The sequence below is a fragment of the Orcinus orca genome, chromosome 11 (genome assembly GCF_937001465.1).
Source record: "Orcinus orca chromosome 11, mOrcOrc1.1, whole genome shotgun sequence".
Taxonomy (NCBI): domain Eukaryota; kingdom Metazoa; phylum Chordata; class Mammalia; order Artiodactyla; family Delphinidae; genus Orcinus; species Orcinus orca.
The window spans coordinates 23,539,678-23,564,307 of record NC_064569.1 but is presented as its reverse complement, the minus strand read 5'-3'; the positions used below and the strand labels follow the sequence as shown (position 1 = coordinate 23,564,307).

Genomic DNA, 24,630 nt, shown 5'->3' with positions numbered 1-24,630 from the left:
TAAGGCCTCTGGAGTACGGCTGCCTGATTTTGAATCTGGCCTGTTGCCTCTTCTAAGGAGTTACTATGGCCTTGAGCAAGTTACATAATCTTCCTGAGGTTTAATTTCTGCATCTGTAAAAATGGGGATGATAGTTTTTATCTCATAAGGTGGTTGTGAGGATTAAATGAGATCAAACATGTAAAATAATTTAAAAAGTATCTCATACTTAGAACTAATGATAGCCAATATTGTTATAATTACTGCCATCTCTACCACCACTAGCACTACCACCACCAACACCACTATCTTGCTATTTTGTGCAAAGCTGAAGAAAAAGTTCCATTAAAATAGTTTAGCTAACATCCTAAAATAAACAACATGTGGACAGAAGACAGATGAAGGGCATCAAAATCTTACAATGATACTCACATGAATCACACTGTCTATGGTGACATCTTACATGCTAGATATTGGTTGAGCAAAATTGAACATGCTGATGATAAACTCACTGGTGATGAGTTTATTATGAGAAAGGCAAGGCAATATGGACACCAATCTAAATTCTATTCTATTCTATTGGATAGTATAGTTCACTTTATTGCAAACCACTTATTTTGAAATATAGTGAAAACCAATGTTACTCCAACTGGAGTCCAGACCACTGAGAGTCTGGAGCATTCTCTCAAGATAGAATAAAAATTTCTACATTCTTTTGTGTTTGTGTTCAGTGAACCCCTAAAATGTCAGCATTAAAATGTCAATGCAATGTTTCCCAAACTTGGGGGTTGATGTGAATTTTCATCCTTGTCCCTCTAGAAAAAATTGTACATAGACCTAATCCAAGAATGTATGTATTGTGGTTTATTCTGTAACTGGCATACTCTTTTAGGACAGTTAACCTACCTACCTAACTTCTCACCTACCTATATATCTATTATAATATTAATTTTTTCTGATAACCCATATGGAGGTTATATCAGTAGAAACTTATCAACACTAAGAATGAGGATCATTTTCGACAAGTGTGAGGAAGAAGAAATTAGTGGTTTCCTAAAGATGGAGGATTCATAAAATTTTGTGCTCTAGGATCAGTTTTTTTTTTCTTTTGAATACTATTAGCAAAAGCCTTTAGTAAAAGAATGAAATAAGAACAAGCTTGACTAAACTTTAATACTGATATGCCTAGATGCCTTGACCATATTTTAGGCATATCAGTCACAAGTAGGAAGGCTAGGGTATGTATCGGGGGAGGAGAAGAGTAGCAGACTTTATTAATGATGAAAGACTTCAGGTCTGATGGGCATGAAATTGTGGAGAGTTCATAATGGCAAATCTCTTATCCAAAAAGAATTTGGTATGTGAAAGGCATACCAAGTTCCAGCTCTCATGGGTTGAAGAATGAGAACAAAACCATGGTTTTTAAAGGGTTTCAAAGACCATGGCCACACATGGCAATTTCATTTAGACATGCTCAAGCATGTCATTAAATTAGCACTGTCTTTTCAAAGTTGAAGCCCAAACCATGTACACTTTTCACGAAGAAATATTGCCATTCAATTTTTAAACTAGTAAATAATTCAATGCACTATATTTCCATCTCATTTTTTATTTCTTTCTCTTTTGTGTTATGATAAATATGGGATTCCAAATTCTGCCTTATGATATGATAACAATGGGTCTCCTAATACTGGTGTACATATAATTAACACCAAGACCGCTGCTTTAGAAAACTAAAGAAGCTGATCCAAATAAAAGAAAATAGACCAAAATATTTTAAAAGCATCAAAGATCTTATTAGATACTAAAAACTAGTGTTTCAAGATCTGGGAGAAGGACTTCCCTGGTGGCACAGTGGTTAAGAATCCGCCTGCCAGGGCAGGGGATATGGGTACAAGCCCTGGTCCTGGAGGATCCCACATTCCACGGAGCAACTAAGCCCGTGCACCACAACTACTGCACCTGTGCAACTACTGAGCCCGCATGCCACAACTACTGAAACCCGTGTGCCTAGAGCCTGTGCTCCACGCCAAGAGAAGCCACCTCAATGAGAAGCTCGTGCACTGCAACGAAGACCCAATGCAGACAAAAATAAACAAATAAATAAATTTATTTAAAAAAAAAAAAAAAAGATCTGGGAGAAGACAGAGACATTAGCCCAAAGTTAATTTGTCTTGAGGGCATTTGCTGATTCTAAGATTGAGCCAAAATAAACAAACTGACACATTTGAGTAAAATAAATAAAAATTCCAGAAAACTAAAAAATATGAGCTAAAACTAAGAATGCAATGTACTATACGTATATACAGATATATGCAATATATGTATAGTTTACATTTTGTACATGTAGTACATTTTCATTGTACTTCCTAAATCCCTTTTTTTCCATTCACTTTTCTCTCTGTTACGCATATGGATAATTTCTACTGTATCTGCTAATTCATTAATTCTCACTCTATTTTGCTTTTAAGAATCTACCCACTGCTATATCTTTACTATATATCTATATCAAGCTGGTCTCTCAGGAGGAATAAAAAGGAGACAATGGGAAGGTAACTGATCCAATACATGTTGAGGAATTTTAATATTTGTCACTACTTCCTAAAGTCCTTGCCAAAGTTTGGTAAGAATATTTACTGTGAGAGTAAGTAATAAAGGAACAACCATATAACACATGCTGAGGATTTCTGTGTTGATGACTCTATGTTATAGAGGATACACAGGAAAATTACCGTGATACCTGATGATCTCACCAAGAGACTATAGTACTGTCAATTACTTAATTACATTTGGTTGATTAGACATTCACTAGTATGATACTTTGGCTCCTGAACACATTCTAGGAGCTATATATTATTCTAGGACCTCCAAAGTGCATATATATGATTGAGACACTAACGAAGCTCTCAGTTCAGTGGGACAGTCAGTCAAACAAGTAAGTACTTGAATCAGACATATGCTGTAAGAGAAATATAAACTACAAGATAGGAGGTTAGGGCCTTTCCCTCCAACAAAATGATGAGTACTCTATAACTGCAGGTAACAGTAAGAAAGGAAGTATACACCCATGTACATGAAACCTTGCTTTTACAGCAAAAGGGTGCACTTTGAAAAATTAACAGAGCAGCTTTTCAAAAGATTCTAGTGTTATTTTCTGAAGAGAACACATACCTAATATAAATGTATGTGATGAGGGCTTGTAAATTTTGAGAAAGGTTTCCTTTAGTTCTCTGAACTATTTATAATAGCAGATTAAAGTCCTTGTTTATTAAGTCCCACATTATTGTAGTTTCTATTGACTTATTTTTCCTGTTTCTAAGCACACCTTCCTGTTTCTTTGCATATCTCATAATTTTGTGTTGATAAAAACTGGATATTTGAAATAATGTAATGCAGGAACTCTAGAAATTAGATCTCATCCATTCCCCAGGAATAATTGTGCTGCTTGTCTGTTTAGGAACTTTCATTTAGTACTAATTCTGCAGTCTGTATTCCTTGTCTTACTGTAGCCACTGAAGTCTCTGCTGTGTTAGCTCAGGGGTCAGCTAATGATTAGACAGAGATTTCCTTAAATACCATGAACTGGTAAGTGTTTTAGTATTTGCCAAGGACCTCTATGTGTTGGAGCATACCTTCAACACTGACAGTTTACAACTCTGCCTTAGCCTTCAATTTCTGCTTGCACAGAATCAAAGTTAGCCAGAGGTGAGAGATTAGGACCTTCTCAGTTCTTTTCTGGGCATGTGCACAATCCTGTACATGTATGTGACCTTCAAGAATTCCAGGAACATTTTTAAAAGAAAGAGCTTTGCAAAGTTATCTATGGCAAGCACATTTCACAGACTTCTCTCTTAAGTTTTTTGGCCAGTCTCTTGTTTGCCCCAACTGTTATTTTTGTCCCAGGCAGCTGAGAGGTTAAACAATTGCCACTTATTGTTTTTGACAAACATCCTGGGTATAGGGCTTTTTCCACTGAGCAAACTCTGAGTCAGGTCAAATATCAATAAGCCCTGTGAATGGAGACCTTATAGGGAACTGTCAGGCCAAGCAGTAACAATTCTCTGGAGACACAGTTTTTCTGGGGCTCTAAACCTATTATGCCACCTTCAGTGGCTTTTACATGGCTGATTTTCACAGCTACCATGATTGTGAGGCTATACTAGCTTTTAAAATTACCATACTGCTGGGGAGTAGGGAATGGGAATAAGGCAAGTTAAAACTCTACAAAGCCTGCTGTTCTTACTGAGATTTAACTATTTTTCTTCAATAAATACTCCTTGGGTTGTTGACCTTTGGTTAACACCCAGAGATCTGAGAAAATTGATTTTGACGATTTTTGCTAGCATTCTCATTGCCCTTCTGAAGAAGCTAATTTGCAGAGGTCCTTAGTCTTGCCATTCCAGAAGTCCTGCTTCAACTCTCCCTTTCAAAGCGTATCAATATTTTCCCAGTTTCTTTTTTTTTTTTTTTTTTTTCAGTATGCGGGCCTCTCACTGTTGTGGCCTCTTCCATTGCGGAGCACAGGCTCCGGACGCACAGGGTCAGCAGCCATGGCTCACGGGCCGAGCTGCTCTGCGGCATGTGGGATCTTCCCGGACCGGGGCACGAACCCATGTCCCCTGCATCGGCAGGCGGACTCTCAACCACTGCGCCACCAGGGAAGGCTTCCCAGTTTCTTTTTAATATATTAAACTTCTAGATTTAAATATTTAATCTATCTATAATTCATTTTAGTATACAAAGTCCAGGAGGAAATGGGCAGCCAGTTGCAATTACAGTTGTCTCCTGATTAACCCAAGCTTGAACTGCATGGGTCCAGTTAAACGTGTATTTCATTTTTTCCAATAAACACATACAGTACTACATGAGTCATGGCTGGCTGAATCCACAGATGCAGAACTGCAGTATGGAGGGCCGATTTTAGGACTTGAGATTTGGTATATTTTGGTATTAACGGTGGGCCCTGGCAGCAGTCCTCCACAGATACCAAGGGATGACTGTATTTTTAATCTTTTCTCGGTTAATTAGTAAAATACTTTTGAGAATCTAATAAAAGCTATAGAGTATCTCTGCAAAAAAAATCTGCACATATACACAAATTTTGCATAATTTCAGTAAATTCACAGACTGTCTAGGGCCCCCTTCCATGGAACCCAGATTAAAAACCCTGATGTGCTACAGTAACTTATCTAATTTGTAACTTCATTTTTACAAATTTGTAAATTACAGGAAACTTTGTGTCTCTTTCTGTATTCTATCCTATTCCATTGGTCTGTGTGTCTATATCCATAACAGTGCCACACAGTTTTAATTACACCAAGCATCTTTCTGCCTCAAAGCCTTTGCACTTGCTATTCACCATGTGTGAAACACTTTTACCCCAGCTAGTCTCGAAGTAAACTCCTCACTTCAAGGCAGGCCTCAGCTCAAATGCGACCTCCTTAGAGTCCTTACCTGACTACCCTATTTTTATATTGGTTCCCTTACTCTCTAGCTCTTACACAGCTTCATTTTTCTTCATGACATTGATCATTACTTCACATTTTATTATACCTTTAATAGTTTCCTGTCAGTTTTCTCCACAAGAAGGTAGGGAATTTTTTTTTTTTTAACTACTGTATCCCCAGAAATAAGTACAGTCCCTGGAATATTATAGGCAGTCTTTTCAATTATTAATGTAAAACACTAAGTTTGAACATGGCAACTTATTTGCTTACCCTGCTGGTCTAAGTAAATAAAAGACATAAAAGATATATTAGCTCCATCTGGCTCCCAAGAAAAGTCATTTGTCAATTTTCTAGAATAGGACTATGAAGGTTTAAGGGGCTAAGAGTTGTTTCGTTGTAGTTCTTACTGTAACCATGTGAGAATAAAAGCAGTGAGCTGTTTAAGGAAGGCTTGAAATACATTTGATAGGACAACCTCACTTTTGAAAATCTGAGTTACCTGGCAACATTGCTCTTTCTGCTATAGATCTTCTCTCTTCAACTATCAGCTACAAGGCAGTTAAATACACACACACACGTTTTTTTTTCTCCCTCTCTCTCTCTAGCAAAATATGCAACCATTTGTAAGAAAATAAACATATGTATTATTCATGACATGAATGGATTATCTTCACAGTACTCTGAGCCTATAGAGAATGAATTTTAAAGTCTATCATTTACTATAGTGTTTCTTATGGACAAGAAGGCGCCTAACAAACTCACAGAGAAGGGTACTCTTAAAGATATATGTTTTTTTCTTTGGGTGATAAACATGGGCGGATTTATTCATGCTCTCTTTCCCAATTTCATGGTGACTAATAGCCCACATCTGTGTGAGGTTAAAGGAGTGGTCTGTGGTCACAAAGAAGCTTTAAGTAAACTCTTGCAAATCAGGACTTAAGCAATGATCTTGACATTACTGGCATGGAATTCCAACCAACTGAACTGACAGACGATTAAACATATATGTAAGATATATTTGTTGACACTAACATAGGCTACAGAAAGAATTGGAAAATAATCACTACTCTAGTGGAAAAAAGCAAAGAAAAAAAAGATAAACTCTATTACCACATTACTGTTATGCTGTTATAGACGTTACTTACAGATGTTTCATTTTCATAATAAACGGATAACTGTGTGTTCTTTAGATAAACCTAAGTGACATTTAAAAAATATATATAACACTGATCCTGGATATTAGAAGCACTGTTTCCTAGGGCTTCATTAAGACTAGTTAATGAGTGGAAAGAAAATCTTCTGGGTTTTTTGTTCTTAAAAGTTAAAAAAAAATAAACTTAGTCATTTCAGTCACATTTACCATGTATGGTTGAATGAACAATGGAAATACATGTGATGCTCCGATCATGTAAAACAAAGACTCCTATGAATGTTACTTTTTGCTTTTTACACTTGTTGGAGGAAAAATTTATTTAGGTATCTCATACCTATATAAAGAAAAGACTAAACACAAATTAGTACTATGCAAATTCAATTATGGAAAATTAAACTAATACAATTTTTAATTGTTCAGTATAGTAATCAAAAGTTACTTGGTATGTAGGCCATATTTCTTGATATGTATATATCTTATGAGACTACAGGGGTTATTTGTGAGTTTCTATTATTACTACCAACTACAGGTATATAGAAATATAAATTAGACATAAATGAATCAAACTCTTTTCCACACATATATATTATTTACTTTGTATGTGCATGTGTGTGTTTGTGAAAAAGAAAAACAAGCATATTAAACAGGAGACAATGTAGTTCCAATGACTAAACATAAATTTGGATTCGACTTCTTTGAATATAGAGTAAAAAGGTAAAATTATCAGCATTAAAAAGTGAAGGAGGAGCTTCAAATGGCAGAAGAGTAAGACATGGGAGATCAGCTTCCTCCCCAAAAATACATCAGAAATACATGTACATGTGCAACAACTACAGAACACCTACTGAACGCTGGCAGAAGACCTCAGACCTCCCAAAAGGCAAGAAACTCCCCACATACCTGGGTAGGGCAAAAGAAAAAAGAAAAAACAGAGACAAAAGAATAGGGACGGGACCTGCACCAGTGGGAGGGAGCCGTTAAGGAGGAAAGGTTTCCACACACTAGGAAGCCCCTTCGTGGGCAGAGACTGCGGGTGGCGGAGGTGGGAAGCTTCGGAGCCACGGAGCAGAGCGCAGCAACAGGGGTGCAGAGGGCAAAGTGGAGAGATTCCCGCACAGAGGATCGGTGCCGACCGGCACTCACCAGCCCGAGAGGCTTGTCTGCTCACCCGCCAGGCAGGCGGGGGCTGGGAACTGAGGCTCGAGCTTCGGTCAGATCCCAGGGATAGGACTGGCGGCGTGAACACAGCCTGAAGGGGTTAGTGCGCCACAGCTAGCCGGGACGGAGTCCGGGAAAAAGTCTGGAGCTGCCGAAGAGATAAGAGACTTTTTCTTCCCTCTTTGTTTCCTGGTGAGCAAGGAGAGGGCATTCAGCGCCACTTAAAGGAGCTCCAGAGACGGGCGCGAGCCATGGCTATCAGCACGGACCTCAGAGACGGGCATGAGAGGCTGCCACCACCGAGAAGCCTGTGTGCGAGCACAGGTCACTGTCCACACCTCCCCTCTCGGGAGCCTGTGCAGCCCGCCACTGCCAGGGCCCCGTGATCTAGGGACACCTTCCCCAGGAGAACACACAGAACCTCAGGCTGGTGCAATGTCATGCTGGCCTCTGCCGCCGCAGGCTCGCGCCGCACTCCGTGCCCCTCCCTCCCAACGGCCTGAGTGAGCCAGAGCCCCCGTATCAGCTGCTCCTTTAAGCCCATCCTGTCTGAGGGAGGAACAGACGCTCTCAGGCAACCTACATGCAGAGGCGGGTCCAAATCCAAAGCTGAACCCCAGGAGCTGTACGAACAAAGAAGAGAAAGGGAAATCTCTGCCAGCAGTATGCTTCTGTGTGTGATTTTGTCTGTATAGCTTTGCTTTTACCATTTGTCCTAGGGTTCTTTCTGTACGTATTTTTTTTCCTTTTTTTTAGTATGGTTTTTAGCACTTGTTATCATTGGTGGATTTGTTTTTTGGTTTGGTTGCTCTCTTCTTTCTCTCTTTCTTTTTTAAATTTATTATTTATTACTTTATAAATTTTTTTAATACTGATTTTTAGCTTGAATAACTTTATTTTATTTTGTTATATCTTCTTCTTTCTTTCTTTCTTTCTGTTTTCCCTTCCTTTTATTCTGAGCTGTGTGGATGAAAGGCTCTTGGTGCTCCACCCAGGCATCAGGCCTGTGCCTCTGAGGTGGGAGAGCCAAGTTCAGGACATTGGTCCACCAGAGAACTCCCAGCTCCATGTAATATCAAATGGTGAAAATCTCCCAGAGATCTCCATCTCAACGCCAAGACCCAGCTCCACTCAACGACCAGCAAGCTACAGTGCTGGACACCTTACACCAAACAATTAGCAAGACAGGAACACAACCCCATCCATTAGCAGTAAAGCAGCCAAATATCATAATAAGGTCACAGACAACCCAAAACACACCACCAGACATGGACCTGCCCATTAGAAAGACAATATCTAGCTTCATCCACAAGAACACAGGCACTAGCCCCTCCACCAGGAAGCCTACACAACACACTGAACCAACCTTAACCACTGAGGACAGACACCAAAAAAAATGGGAACTACAAACCTGCAGCCTGTGAGAAGGAGACCCCAAACACAGTAAGTTAAGCAAAATGAGAAGACAGAGAAACACACAGCAGATGAAGAAGCATGATAAAAACCCACCAGATCTAACAAATGGAGAGGAAATAGGCAGCCTATCTGAAAAAGAATTCAGAATAATGATAGTAAAGATGATCCAAAATCTTGGAAATAGAATGGAGAAAATACAAGAAACATTTAACAAGGACCTAGAGAACTGAAGAGGAAACAAGCAATGATGAACAACACAATAAATGAAATTAAAAATACTCTAGAGGGGATCAATAGCAGAATAACTGAGGCAGAAGAACGGATAAGTGACCTGGAAGATAAAACAGTGGAAATAACTACTGCAGAGCAGAATACAGAAAAAAGAATGAAAAGAACTTAGGTCAGTCTCAGAGACCTCTGGGACAACATTAAACACACCACATTCGAATTATAGGGGTCCCAGAAGAAGAAGAGAAAAAGAAAGGGACTGAGAAAATATTTGAAGAGATTATAATTGAAAACTTCCCTAATATGGGAAAGGAAATAGTTAATCAAGTCCAGGAAGCACAGAGAGTCCCATACAGGATAAATCCAAGGGGAAACACACCAACACATATATTAATCAAACTATCAAAAATTAAATACAAAGAAAAAATATTAAAAGCAGCAAGGGAAAATGAACAAATAACACACAAAGGAATCCCCATAAGGTTAACAGCTGATCTTTCAGGAGAAACTCTGCAAGCCAGAAGGGAGTGGCAGGACATATTTAAAGTGATGAAGGAGAAAAACCTACAACCAAGATTACTCTACCCAGCAAGGTTCTCGTTCAGATTTGACGGAAAAATTAAAAGCTTTACAGACAAGCAAAAGCTAAGAGAATTCAGCACCACCAAACCAGCATTACAACAAATGCTAAAGGAACTTCTATACGCAGGAAACACAAGAGAAAGAAAAGACCTACAATAACAAACCCAAAACAATTAAGAAAATGGGAATAGGAACATACATATCAATAATTACCTTAAATGTAAATGAATTAAATGCTCCAACCAAAAGACATAGACTGGCTGAATGGATACAAAAACAAAACCCGTATAGATGCTGTCTATAAGAGACCCACTTCAGACCTAGGGGCACATACAGACTGAAAGTGAGGGGATGGAAAAAGATACTCCATACAAATGCAAATCAAAAGAAAACTGGAGTAGCAATTCTCATATCAGACAAAATAGACATTAAAACAAAGACTATTACAAAAGACAAAGAAGGACACTATGTAATGATCAAGGGATCAATCCAAAAAGATATAACAATTGTACATATTTATGCACCCAACATAGGAGCACCTCAATACATAAGGCAAAAACTGACAGCCATAAAAGGGGAGATCGACAGTAACACAATCATAGGAGGGGACTTTAACACCCCATTTCCACCACTGAACAGATCATCCAAAATGAAAATAAATAAGGAAACACAAGCTTTAAATGATACATTAAACAAGATGGATTTAATTGATATTTATAGGACATTCCATCCAAAAAGAACAGAATACACTTTCTTCTCAAGTGTTCATGTAACATTCTCCAGCATAGATCATATCTTGGGTCACAAATCAAGCCTTCGTAAATTTAAGAAAACTGAAATCGTATCAATGAAATCGTATCAAGTATCTTTTCTGACCACAAAGCTATGAGACTAGATATCAACTACAAGAAAAAATCTGTAAAAAATACAAATACATGGAGGCTAAACAATATACTACTAAATAACCAGGAGATCACTGAAGAAATCGAAGAGGAAATTAAAAAATACCTAAAAACAAAAAACAATGAACACACGATGACCCAAAACCTATGGGATGCAGCAAAAGCAGTTCTAAAGGGAAGTTTATAGCAATACAATCCTACCTAAAGAAATAAGAAACATCTCAAATAAACAACCTATCCTTACACCTAAAGCAATTAGAAAGAACAAAAAAAACCCCAATTTAGCAGAAGGAAAGAAATCATAAAGATCAGATGAGAAATAAATGCAAAAGAAATGAAGGAAACGACAGCAAAGATCAATAAAATTAAAAGCAGGTTTTTTGAGCAGATAAACAAAATTGGTAAACCATTAGCCAGATTCATTAAGAAAAAAAGGGAGAATACTCAAATCAATAGAATTAGAAATGAAAAAGGAGAAGTAACAACTGACACTGCAGAAATACAAAGGATCATGAGAGATTACTACAAGCAACTCTATGCCAATGAAAAGGACAACCTGGAAGAAATGGAAAATTCTTTGAAATGCACAACCGTCCAAGAATAAACCAGGAAAAAATAGAAAATATGAACAGACCAATCACAAGCACTGAAATTGAATCTGTGATTAAAAATCTTCCAAAAAACAAAAGCCCAGGACCAGATGGCTTCACAGGAGAATTCTATCAAACATTTAGAGAAGAGCTAACACCTATTCTTCTCAAACTCTTCCAAAATATAGCAGAGGGAGGAACACTCCCAAACTCATTCTATGAGGCCACCATCATCCTGATACCAAAACCAGACAAAGATGTCACAAAGAAAGAAAACTACAGGCAAATATCACTGATGAACATAGATGCAAAAATCCTCAACAAAATACTAGCAAACAGAATCCAACAGCACATTAAAAGGATCATACACCATGATCAAGTGGAGTTTATCCCAGGAATACAAGGATTCTTCAATATATGCAAATCAATCAATGTGATACACTATATTAACAAATTGAGGGAGACAAACCACGTGATCATCAATCGATGCAGAGAAAGCTTTAGACAAAATTCAACACCCATTTATGACAAAAACCCTGCACAAAGCAGGCATAGAGGGAACTTTCCTCAACAAAATAAAGGCCATATATGACAAACCCATAGCCAACATCATCCTCAATGGTGAAAAACTGATACCATTTCCACTAAGATCAGGAACAAGACTAGGTTGCCCACTCTCACCACTCTTATTCAACATAGTTTGGGAAGTTTTAGCCACAGCAATCAGAGAAGAAAAGGAAATAAAAGGAATCCAAATCGGAAAAGAAGAAGTAAAGCTGTCACTGTTTGCAGATGACATGATACTATACATAGAGAATCCTAAAGATGCTACCAGAAAACTACTAGAGCTAATCAATGAATTTGGTAAAGTAGCAGGACGCAAAATTAATGCATAGAAATCTCTTGCATTCCTATACACTAATGATGAAAAATCTGAAAATGAAATGAAGAAAACACTCCCATTTACCTTTTCAACAAAAAGAATGAAATATCTAGGAATAAACCTACCTAAGGAGACAAAAGACCTGTAGGCACAAAATTATAAGACACTGATGAAAGAAATTAAAGATGATACAAATAGATGGAGAGATATAGCATGTTCTTGGATTGGAAGAATCAACATTGTGAAAATGAGTCTACTATCCAAAACAATCTACAGATTGAATGCAATCCCTATCAAACTACCACTGGCATTTTTCACTGGAACAAAAAATTTCACAATTTGTATGGAAACACAAAACACTCCGAGTAGCCAAAGCAATCTTGAGAAAGAAAAATGGAGCTGGAGGAATCAGTCTCCCTGACTTCAGACTATAGTACAAAGCTACAGTACTCAAGACAGTATGGTACTGGCACAAAAACAGATATATAGATCAATGGAACAGGATAGAAAGCCCAGAGATAAACCCATGCACTATGGTCACCTTATCTTTGATAAAGGAGGCAGGAATATACAGTAGAGAATAAACAGCCTCTTCAATAAGTGGTGGTGGGAAAACTGGACAGCTATAGGTAAAAGAATGATATTTGGACCTCCCTAACATCATACATTAAAAAAAACCTCCAAATGGATTAAAGACCTAAATGTAAGGCCAGACACTATCAAACTTTTAGAGGAAAACATAGGCAGAACACTCTATGACATAAATCACAGCAAGATCCTTTTTGACCCACTTCTAATGGAAATAAAAACAAAAATAAACAAATGGGACCTAATGAAACTTAAAAGCTTTGGCACAGTAAAGGAAACCATAAACAAGAGAAAAGACAAGGCTCAGAGCAGAAGAAAATATTTGCAAATGAAGCAACTGACAAAGCATTAATCTCCAAAATTTACAAGCAGCTCATGCAGCTCACTAACAAAAAAACAAACAACCCAATCCAAAAATGGGCAGAAGAGCTAAATAGACATTTCTCCAAAGAAGATATACAGATTGCCAACAAACACATGGAAGAATGCTCAACATCATTAATCATTAGAGAAATGCAAATCAAAACTACAATGAGATATCATCTCACACCGGTCAGAATGGCCATCATCAAAAAACCTACAAACAATAAATGCTGGAGAGGATGTGTAAAAAAGGGAACCCTCTTGCACTGTTGGTGGGAATGTAAATTGATACAGCCACTATGGAGAACGGTGTGGAGGCTTCTTAAAAAACTAAAAATAGAACTACCTTACGACCCAGCAATCCCACTACTGGGCATATACCGTGAGAAAACCATAATTCAAAAAGAGTCATGTACCAAAGTGTTAATTGCAGCTCTATTTACAATCGCCAGGACATGGTCAGCCATATAAAGAAACGAAATTGAATTATTTGTAGTGAGGTGGATGGACCTAGAGTCTGTCATACAGAATGAAGTAAGTCAGGAAGAGAAAAACAAATACTGTATGCTAATACATATATATGGAATCAAAAAAAATGGGGCCAGACAGCAATAAAGACGCAGACCTACTAGAGAATGGAGTTGAGGACATGGGTAGGGGTAAGGGTAAGCTGGGACAAAGTGAGAGAGTGGCATGGACATATATACACTACCAAATGTGAAATACATAGCTAGTAGGAAGCAGCCGCATAGCACAGGGAGATCAGCTCAGTGCTTTGTGACCACCTAGAGGGGTGGGATAGGGAGGGTGGGAAGGAGGGAGACGCAAGAGGGAAGAGATATGGGGGCATATGTATATGCATAGCTGATTCACTTTGTTATAAAGCAGAAACTAACACAGCATTGTAAAGCAATTATACTCCAATAAAGATGTTAAAAAAAGAGAAACTAAAAAAAAAAATGTGAAAAGTAGAGATATATTAAAAATTATTCAGTTAAAGTATTATACTCAAAAGTAAAATAATTATGCCCAGTAAGATTAAGTATGATAAAATAATAGTAAAGCTACTTTATATTGCAAAAAATAAGAAAAATGAAAATATTTATAAAGAACTAGTTTTACTAACCTGACTAATTTTTCTTTGCTCTTGTATAGCTGTTTGAATTGCCTGAGATACTTTCTCTTGATCTTTTGCATGCTCAGTCTTCCATAACTCCCTTTCTTCTGCATGGGCTTTTTCCAAATTTTTTCTTTCTTCTTCTACAGCTTTTAAAACTGCATCCTTCATCACTTCTTTCTCAAGCTTCAAAACAAATAATGACGAAAACAAAAATATTTGAATGAGTGACCACAATAGTTCCTTGAATAAGACAGACTTGAGTTAACCTAAAAAACTCAAAATTTTGATCCTATAGGGTTTATTTCTGACATTGTTTTTTTTACTCATATGTAATAACTGCTGTAAAATAAAATTAATTATTTGTTTTTACACAAATAACCAACTTATTTCCATGGCATTTCTAAACTTCAAAGAAACCAAGTCTTGGCCTAAAGTAGCAGTGTTCAAACTATTTTGTCTTAGGATCTCTTTATACTCTTAACAATTATAGAGGACTTCTAAGAGCTTTTGTTTACATGGGTTATACATATTAAGATTTACCGTATTAGATATTCAAACCAAGAGAAAATACTTATTTATTAATTCATTTATAATTAATAACAGTAAGTGCATTATATATTTATACTGTATTTTATGAAAAATAACTACATTTTTCCAAAATTAAAAAGTGAGAAGAATGTTTCTAAACCTCTTTACTATCTGACTTAATAGAAGAGAGCCTAGATTCTTATACCTGCCTTCTGTTTTAAATCTGTAATGATATTTTTAGTTGAAGTATATAAGAAAAACCCAGCCTCACAAATATATGTAGAAGAAAAGCAAGAATTATTTAGTAGCCAGTTGAGATTACTGTAGATATTCTTTCTGATTCCACACCAAAACGTAACAAGGGGTAGTTCTTAAAGGCAAGTTGCAATAAGAAGAATAAAATCATGTCAATGAACTTTTTGTACTCTGTTACATTACAATCTTTTCTTGCATTTTGAATGAATCCTTTACATATTTTTTAAACATTTTTTATTTGGCAAACATTGATTCAATGACTTATGCATCTCCTCCAGATGTTGACACATTTCACTATATTATAACCAAAAAAGCCACATTTTTGTTAATAACACCATCAATCTCATCAGAAGAGTCTTTATTAAAAAGTAGAAATAAATTTTCTAAAATTCTAATTTTTTTTTAAAGCTCGAATTTTATCATTGGCAACAAGAACTGTCAGTTTTTGTCCTTAAGGTGCTGGGCTCACTCTGCTTATTCTGGACAAAATGTCTGCCAAATACTAAAGTCTGTATAACCCTACTAATTCAGTAAAATGGCGTTCCATGGAAAAAGAGCCTATTTCAGTTGCAACTCAAACAGCTGCACAAGAATTTTCCTCAAGAAACCATCGTACATAGTGAAGTCCATCGACCTCCCACTCCTGAGAGACTTACCACTTTTTTTCTTGCTTCCAGTTCACAACTAAATTTGACAAAAGTCATTAAAGCTGACAGTCACCATTTTTTGAACTCCTATTTTATTGCACAATTCTCCTCCTAAATTACTCTCTTACTATGTTCACCAATGCCTTCCATGTTGTTTAAACCAAACGATATTTTTTGTTTTAATCCTTACTTTCATGACCTCAAAGCAACATTCTATATAGTTGATTATTTCTGATTTTGTGAAGCCCTCTCTTTTCTTGGTTTTCATGAGAGCCTGCTGCTTATATTTCTCCTATGCATTTTGCTGAGTCTTTTCAATTCTTTGTAACTTCGTCCTTCCTCTGGATTTTAAATTTTGGAGTTCTTTCACGGCTAAGAACTTGGACCACTTGTTACTCTACTTGTTACTCCTTTGAGGTAATTATACATGACAATAATTTCCATGGCTACTATTACCATCTCTCTGCTGGAAAACAAAAAACAAAAAAACCCATTATACTAACCCATATTAATATCTTCAGGAGATTCCTATCTACTGAGCTGTAAATGTCATGTAGATTTAGCTGCCTACTTGACTTTATCATCTAGATATATCACAGGCAGCTCAAACTCTGTATCAAGGAAATAGTATTACTTTCTATGTTGCTGCTGAATGAATATTCTGGCAGTTCACAAACTGGCCACCTCATCCACACCAAACATGTTGATTCTATCTCCTAACTACTTCTAGAATTTGCCTATTTCATTCCTTTCCAAGCTACTACTACTATTCTATTTCTGTCTTATGCAAACTTCAGATGCACTCTGTTAATTCTTTCCCTGCCTTTGGCCTTTCTTGCTCCAATTTCCCAAAAATTAATGTCAGTTACCATTATGACCCACCTATACTCAGAAATTTCAATGTGTCTCTACTTACCTATGGAATAAAATTCAATCTCACTATTCAGAATGTTAGCCATCCTTCAAGTCTCAGTTCAAAAGAAATTTATTGTCAAAAACTCCTATGGGGGGCTTCCCTGGTGGTCCAGTGGCTAGGGCTCTGTGCTCCCAATGCAGGGGGCCCAGGTTCGATTCCTGGTAGAGGAACTAGATCCCACATGCCGCAACTAACTAAGACCCAGCGCAACCAAATAAATAAATAAATAAACAAAATGAAACAAAAAAAACCCTCCTATGAATGCCATGGAAATACTATCTATATACTCATAATAATTTAATGCATTCCTTCTTACCTTATTAGTACATAAACAATGTTTATTTACCTGATTGTAAATTCTTTAAGAAAGACAAAATCATAGTCATTCTTGAACATCCACCTCAGCACAGTGATCTGTACCTATGAGACTTTCAACGTTTGTTTACTAAATTTAAATCTAAATCCCAAACTCAACACTCAGTGCCATATTTGCGTTAAAAAATTAATAAACAGAAAGCTCAATTAAATAGTGTCAGGGGACCATAAGGCAGAGCTCTCACCTTATAAGTGCTTCGACAATGGCAGAGTCCAACAGGAAGAAGACAGACTCCTCTACTTCCCTGGCAAGAACTCAGCCAATGAAATGCCCCGGACTCTGTTTACCACAGCCCTCCCAACTTCCTTTTCCCCTTGATAAAGCATTCTCCCTTGTTGTATGGGGACTTGCACGTGGCTCACCATGGTTGCAGACCCCAAACTGCAATTCTCTGCTGTTCCTGAATAAACTCATTATTGCTGTTGAAATATCTGGCAGTCTATTTATTTTAGGTCAACACTTTGGTGGCCCATATGGGGACCAGAGAAGACCTCCGAAGGCTCTGGGGCTATTGAACAGATGTGGTACCCACAACTGAGCCCACTGTTACTCACTGCTTTCTTGCTGACCTTGGAGTTTGAAGGTACGTCTTTCTCCTAGACCCAAGCTCATGCCCTCTTTGTGTTTGAAGCTCTCCAGGTTTTATTCAGAATCTATTTTAAGGTTTTGTCTTTCTGGCTAAGGCCTTTTTCTGCATGCATTTGCAACTTTGGTCTGATTTTGAGATAAGACTGTTTCAACCGAAGCTGGCTGGAAATGCCTTCAGCCCATTCCTTTGGGAATAGGGATTTCTTCACTGAAAAGTGTATTGGTTTTTCAGCCTTCGGCCTCTTCCTTTGGAAGGGGCTATTCTCTGGAAATTGCCTGTAAAAGCCTTTGGCCTGGCTCCTTTAGCACCAAGCTGTCTCCTTAGAACTGGCTGGTATTAGTTTGCAAGCTTTTTGAGCTGTAAGTTATTTAAGCTGTTTGAAAATTGTTCTTTGATTCTAGAGAAAAACCTCTGAGAAATGGGATCCCAGTTAACTAAGTATTTTGAGGGTGCTACCCCTACAGGGACTCCAGCCAAACTGGTATTTAAAAACCATAGTTCCTACCCCTTCATGCTCACTTCTGACTAAAAGGACCGACCTGACCAAAGGCAAGTTAAAATATCAGTGGCCGGGCTTCCCTGGTGGCGCAGTGGTTGAGAGTCCGCCTGCCGATGCAGGGGACGCGGGTTCATGCCTGGTCCGGGAAGATCCCACATGCCGCGGAGTGGCTGGGCCCGTGAGCCATGGCCGCTGAGCCTGCGCTCCGCAACGGGAGAGGCCACAGCAGTGAGAGGCCCGCGTACCAAAAAAAAAAAAAAAAAAAAAAATCAGTGGCCATTATGGGAAACTTTTGGAATCCCCAAACTTAATTTCCTTAAAACTGAATTAGATCACAATAGCTCAAAAATTTCCAGAACTGAATGGTATGCCTATTTCGATTGGTATCTTAAGGCTTCCCAATATTATCAGAAGCTTAAAACTCTCTCTCTGCAAAATAAGATTTCAAGATTAACTGAGGCAAACCAGCAATTAAAGAAAGATGAAATGGCTCCCAAAGCCTCAGGTTCTTCTTCCTTGGCTTCCTCTGGTACCATCTCGTCTCTCATCCTTGCATCCTCGTGGCCAGACTGTGCCTCTGGCGCCATCTTCCTCCCACCCTTCTATGCCGCTGATGCCTCCTCTATACCCCATACTAATTATCCTGTCAAACTTCTCCTTTTCTCTAAAACTCTTCCCACCCCCTTTCCCTCTGAACTTTTCAGAATTTTTCCCTATAAAATTAAGCCTTCTGAGGATCCAGAAGTTCAACTCTTAATTTCCTATATTCTCTGGATTAAAGCTGAACTGCAAGCCATAGTCAAGTATTTTCCCAAAATAAACCAAAGATCCTCACAGATTTGCTGAGGAATTTAATATAGTCATTCAAACTTATCAACCTTGTTTCTCTGACTCATATCAGCTGGTTCATATACTTGTTGGTTAAGGCCAGGCCCAGCATAGGATGAAAACTGCTAATTGGGAAAATCCTGAAAGGTCTAACTTATATGGTCAGGTTCAGGCAATCGCTAGGTGGCTTCATCGAGCAATTCCTAGGGCTTTACCAAAGCCTGTTGACTGGAACAGAATCCAGCCTTGCACACAAACATTGGATGAACCTGTTCATGACTACTACATGACTTCAGACTGCTTCTAAAGAAAATTCTGGTCTTCCCTCAGATGTTGATTCCACCCGGGCAGCTTTTAACTCTGTTATTAATAGGCTGGACTGGGACATTTTCCCTTCTAGTAAAAAGGACTAGGATGAAATGGAAAACTATCTCTAGTTCAGACTTAATTAATCTAGCAAACCAGCTCTCTCACACTCCACATGAGTCACCTAAAAGGAAGAACACCATATTTCTTAATCTTCAAATCCAGCAAATGAAGATTCCTGAATGAAATCAAAACTTTCCCAGTTTCTGCTATTATTGCAAAAAGCCAGGACACTGGGAAAGATTGTTACAAATTTAAGTGTTTGAGTGCCTTTAGTCCTCTAACCAGCCTTTCCAATGTCCTTTCAATTCTCAATAACAGGGCTTTGAGGAATTATAGGGGCTCTTCCCAGTTCTCCCTCTTAATCGGGGTGGAGAAATATTTCTCCTGATTGAGGATGAACCTCTTCCTGTTCTGACACCAAAGGCACAATCTCGGTGTTCAACCCCACTACTATAAAGCAGTCCGTGCTGTGGTTCAAACAGTGGGGATCGCTAATGAACTTCACGTTTTAGTCATGGTCTGTAGATTTTATAGTAGACTGAAAGAAGCCTTCCCTTGCAGACCGGTTACTCCCTCTTCTGGGGCTAAAGTACTTTTGGAAAAGATTGTCCCTACCTGAGGAGCTCCTCTCAAACATCATAGTGATTTAGAAATCCATTTTACTGGCTAGGTGCTTCAACAAGTTTGCGCTGTTTGGCCAGTTTTACAACGTTTTCACTATGCTTACCACCTTCAATCCTCTGGTTTAGTTAAATGCACTAACAGCATTATTAAGATTCAGTTAGAAAAATTTGTAGAGGCCCTCCAGATACCTTGGCCCAAAGCATTGCTGTTGGCCCTCTAAATCCCAGATCCACTCCTTTTGGAACTCGTAAACTCTCACCCTTTGAGATAGTCACAGGACACCCAATGCACTTGGCTCCTGCCTCTTTTGACGCACAACTGATAAAAGGAGAGATACTCCAATATTGCAAAGGCCTAGTTGTTTCCATTAAAAATAACCATGCCCTGGTAGAGCAATCTTTTCACAGTGCGCCCTTGGGAGATGATGACCTTAAGCATCACGTCTTGCAACCTAGAGATTTTGTCTACTGGAAAAGACACTTCCAAAAGAATGCTCTTCAACCTCACTGGAGAGGCCCCTATCAGGCACTCATAACCAACCCTTGTGCCACCAAACAACAAGGAATAGACTCTTGGATTCACATGACACACCTAAAGAAAGCACCTAACCCTGACTGGACCTGTACATCATCTGGTGACCTGAAAGATTTCCCAGAAATGAAGCAGATGACATGTGATGAGACAGCTTTCCCAAGATACCCAGGCCAGGCCTCTTAGAAGTTTGTCACCAAACCTTTGATGATGACATAACACTTCAGATGATCTCCAATGTCTATAATCTTGATAAGATATGGACTTCAGAAAACTGCCTAAGAGGTCTCCCTCCTACCCCTCCTCGTTACTTGAATGTGACTGCAATAGTTTTCCAATCTGCACTTTCGCTCTGACATGAGACACCACACCCAGAATTGAGGGACAAAAAAGAGCTAAAACTAGTAACCTTGATTCTCGATCAGTGGTGCTTTCAGAAAAAGGTCTTGATCAAAGGGGAAAATGTAAAAAATTCATAAACAGAAATCTCAATTAAATAGTGTCAGGAGATCTATTTAAGGGGGAACTCTCATGTCCTGCAACTATAGTAGAGACCAACAGGAAGAAGAAAGACTCCTCTTCTTTCCTGGCAGCGACTCAGCCAATGAAAACCCATGGACTCTGTATTTCCTGTAGCCCTCACAACTTCCTTTCCTCTCTATAAAAGTGTTCTCCTTGGGGCTTCCCTGGTGGCGCAGTGGTTGAGAGTCCGCCTGCCGATGCAGGGGACATGGGTTCGTGCCTCGGTCCAGGAAGATCACACATGCCACGGAGCGGCTGGGCCCGTGAGCCATGGCCGCTGAGCCTGCGTGTCCGGAGCCTGTGCTCCGCGACGGGAGAGGCCACAACAGTGAGAGGCCCACGTACCGCAAAAAAAAAAAAAAAAAAAAAAAGTGTTCTCCTTGTCATGTGGGAACTTGTACATGGCTTGCCATGGTTGCAGACCCCAAATTGCAATGCTCTCCTAATCCTGAATAAACCCATTTTTGCTGGACAAATATCTGACAGTGTATTTCAGGTCAACATATGTATATATTAGTATACATATATTTAACATCTATGAATATACTACCCAGATGATCTATTTCAAAGTTGACTTTAAAAACCACATACCTTGATACATACATACATATACACATACACACACACACACACTCATTACTTGTATGATATCTATCAAATACCAAGTGGATATTAGTGTTCCTATGTAGATATATTATTTTAAACAAGTGATTAATAATCTAAATGTAAAGCATTTCAATATCATCATTATCTTGTGTAATGCAAATTTAACAGGAATATGAACAGTAGAAGAAGAAAAAAAATTTTTGATTTTTCTGGAATGAAATATTTTTAAAAGATTGACTAGGTGGCGCAGTGGTTGAGAGTCTGCCTGCTGATGCAGGGGACACGGGTTCATGCTCCAGTCTGGGAAGACCCCACATGCCGTGGAGCAGCTAGGCCCGTGAGCCATGGCCGCTGAGCCTGTGCGTCCGGAGCCTGTGCTCCACGACGGGAGAGGCCACAACAGTGAGAGGCCTGCATACCGCAAAAAAAAAAAAAAAAAAAAAAATGTAGATTGACTAACCATTAATAAACTCAGTTTGTTAATTCCACTTATTTACAAAGAAACTGATTGTTACTGATGGGTCTCTACCAGGCAAATAATTAGACATAAAGATGACAAAAACAATTCTTATATGAGACCAACAACATTCATTTTAGGCTTTGAGGTGGGGGTAATCATAACAAAAGTAGAACTATAATTGAAATTAAGCTACAGAATAAACTTTTCAGAGAGAAATACCTTTGCAGCAGATACTAATGCTTCTTTATTTCTTTGCCTTTCTTCCTCCAAACATTTTTCCAATATTTCCTGTAAATGATAAGACAGCTAGACATTAAAGTATTATTTGAGGTAACAGAACATTCTTTCCACAGTCCAAGCAAACTTAAAGTATTACCTTCTGTTCTTGAGATTGCTGAGTCAAAGCTTCCTTTATTTTTTCTTTTAACAGTTCCTTCTCTGTGGCAAGCATTTCAAGGAGCCTCTGATGCTACAAGGAAAGATAACTGCGTTATGATTATGGCTCTGAGACTGATAATCTATCAACACGGAGAACAGCTGGTAGAATTCATTTGAAGTAGTTACTAGAGGAAAGAAGAAAGTTTGCTAAAATGAAGGCTTAGGAGCCAAAAAACCTGAATTCACCTTTCTTCCATCAGTCAAGACATACTTTTTTCGCCCCCAAACTCAATAAAGTACATGACATGAGATCTAATTTAAAAACATTCCAAATATGAAGTGAATCAGAAAATGATAAAATGTCCTTTCCTAAAATTAAATTTGGAAAATTTACTCATTAAAATTATTATTAGCTTGCAGTAAGAGAGCAATCAGATTATAACTGATGTTTGCCTGATGAATAATTATCTTAACAGATTATTTGTGTTTCTAGTAAGGCACTGTTACAGAAATTGAAAGATGACTGTTCTCATCTCAAGATTTTACCATAGATTCAAAAAAATAAATCTATGAAAATGGTCAAAGGAATATTATGTGATAGCTAATGTTAAAGAATATAAAGTTCATGTATTTATTTTTATTCCAATGTACTAATGAAAAAGCACACAGAGCCATCAGCTAATTATCATGGACTAGACAATTGGAGTTTGAATGAAGTTTTCTTAAGAAAGTTCAACATTTGTAGCCTCAATATCTTCAACACAGATAAGCCAGATACTTGTTCTGAACAGTGCTCTTAGGGAAAACAAAACATATATACATATACATATACATATATACATATACATACATATTCCTACTCACATAGATTTCTCATTCAGTTACTAAAGGCAAGTAAGATATTTTCTCAGACTTAGAATGCCATTTACATAGAAGCCTCCTTTAAATATAAACCAACTCTGACACCCAATATTTTAAAACAGATCTATATCATTCAAAGTTGTTCTGATTTAAAACATTTTTTAGGCAGGCAGTCTACATTGAGAGTAAGTGACCAAATAGAAAGTTAAGATAATCTATTATTCCTGTTTTTAATTTTAATGTTTTTATCTTTATGTTTCAAGAAAACAAGAAAAATTACAAAAATGTGGTTTTTCTTTAAAAACAAATCCAAACTGTGATATAAATCATGACATGGTGATGGGAAATTATTGGTACCATATGAATTTGTGAAAAGCATTTGACTAATAAATCAGTAGGCTTAGCATAAGATATGTAATAATAACTGAGACTTTAATGTTCTATTCTTTGAAAGTCTAGAGGCGCACAGAATTTCATAGTCAGAAACAATACCTAATCCTATTTATAAAACACGCATGATAAAATGTGTTTTACCAGGCAAATAATTAGATTTCAAAATGATAAATATCATACAATTCTCATATGAGACTGAAAATATTCAATTTAGGCTTTGCGATGGGAGTAAACATAACAAAAACAGAACAAGTAAAAATTATTGGAATTAAACTGCAAAATAAAGTTCTCAGAGTCATCAATAATTCTGAAAATGATTTCTCCTTAAAATGAATTGTTATGTTAATAAGTCAGACTAATCAATAAGTAATTAACTATAAGTAGGCCATGCTTTTCCAGGGGTCCAACAAGAACTAGTCAAAGAGGATAACATTAGCTAAAAATGACAATGCAATGACAATGACAATGCAATAAAAATTCATTCCTGAGCTTCATTTCTTAATTCTGACAGTATACTATAATAGAAGACTATTTTTGAGCTTGTTTGAGCCAAAATAAACCTCACATTATCATTTGAAAGAAGCATCCTACATAAAATATACCCTAAGTAAAAGCACAGATCTACTTGAGAAAATACAAGTGACTGACTTTACTTTAGATAGATAGATAGCTAAAAATAGCTAACTTTTTTGACCACTTTAAAGTTTCAGACACTGTTACAAGTGCTTTACATATGGTTGTACCATATTAAACACAACAGATTGCTAAATCAGATGACATTCTTCCTCATTTTCAGATGAGTGATCTGAGACCCAGAGAGGCTAAGTAATTTACCAGCT

The 24,630-nt window shown here is 37.7% G+C and overlaps 1 protein-coding gene across 33 annotated transcripts in view; it reads right to left on the bottom strand.

Moving 5' to 3' along the window:
• The window catches only part of CCDC91 (coiled-coil domain containing 91), a 410,464-nt gene that overhangs the window by 116,879 nt on the left and 268,955 nt on the right, over positions 1–24,630 (bottom strand). For 20 of the 33 annotated variants that reach the window (XR_007470043.1, XR_007470045.1, XR_007470046.1 and 17 more), the window contains 4 exons: positions 22,536–22,628; positions 22,379–22,447; positions 14,416–14,592; positions 9,247–9,282 (listed from right to left, as the gene is read on the bottom strand). Coding sequence is in view for 24 of the 33 variants with exons in the window: in XM_049694211.1 (XP_049550168.1) it covers positions 9,247–9,282; positions 14,416–14,592; positions 22,379–22,447; positions 22,536–22,628 (375 nt within the window). In the remaining 9 variants the exon portion in view is untranslated. The remainder of the gene's footprint in view (positions 1–9,246; positions 9,283–14,415; positions 14,593–22,378; positions 22,448–22,535; positions 22,629–24,630) is intronic. The other 13 variants (XR_007470044.1, XR_004483806.2, XR_007470048.1 and 10 more) reach the window with 2 other exon arrangements.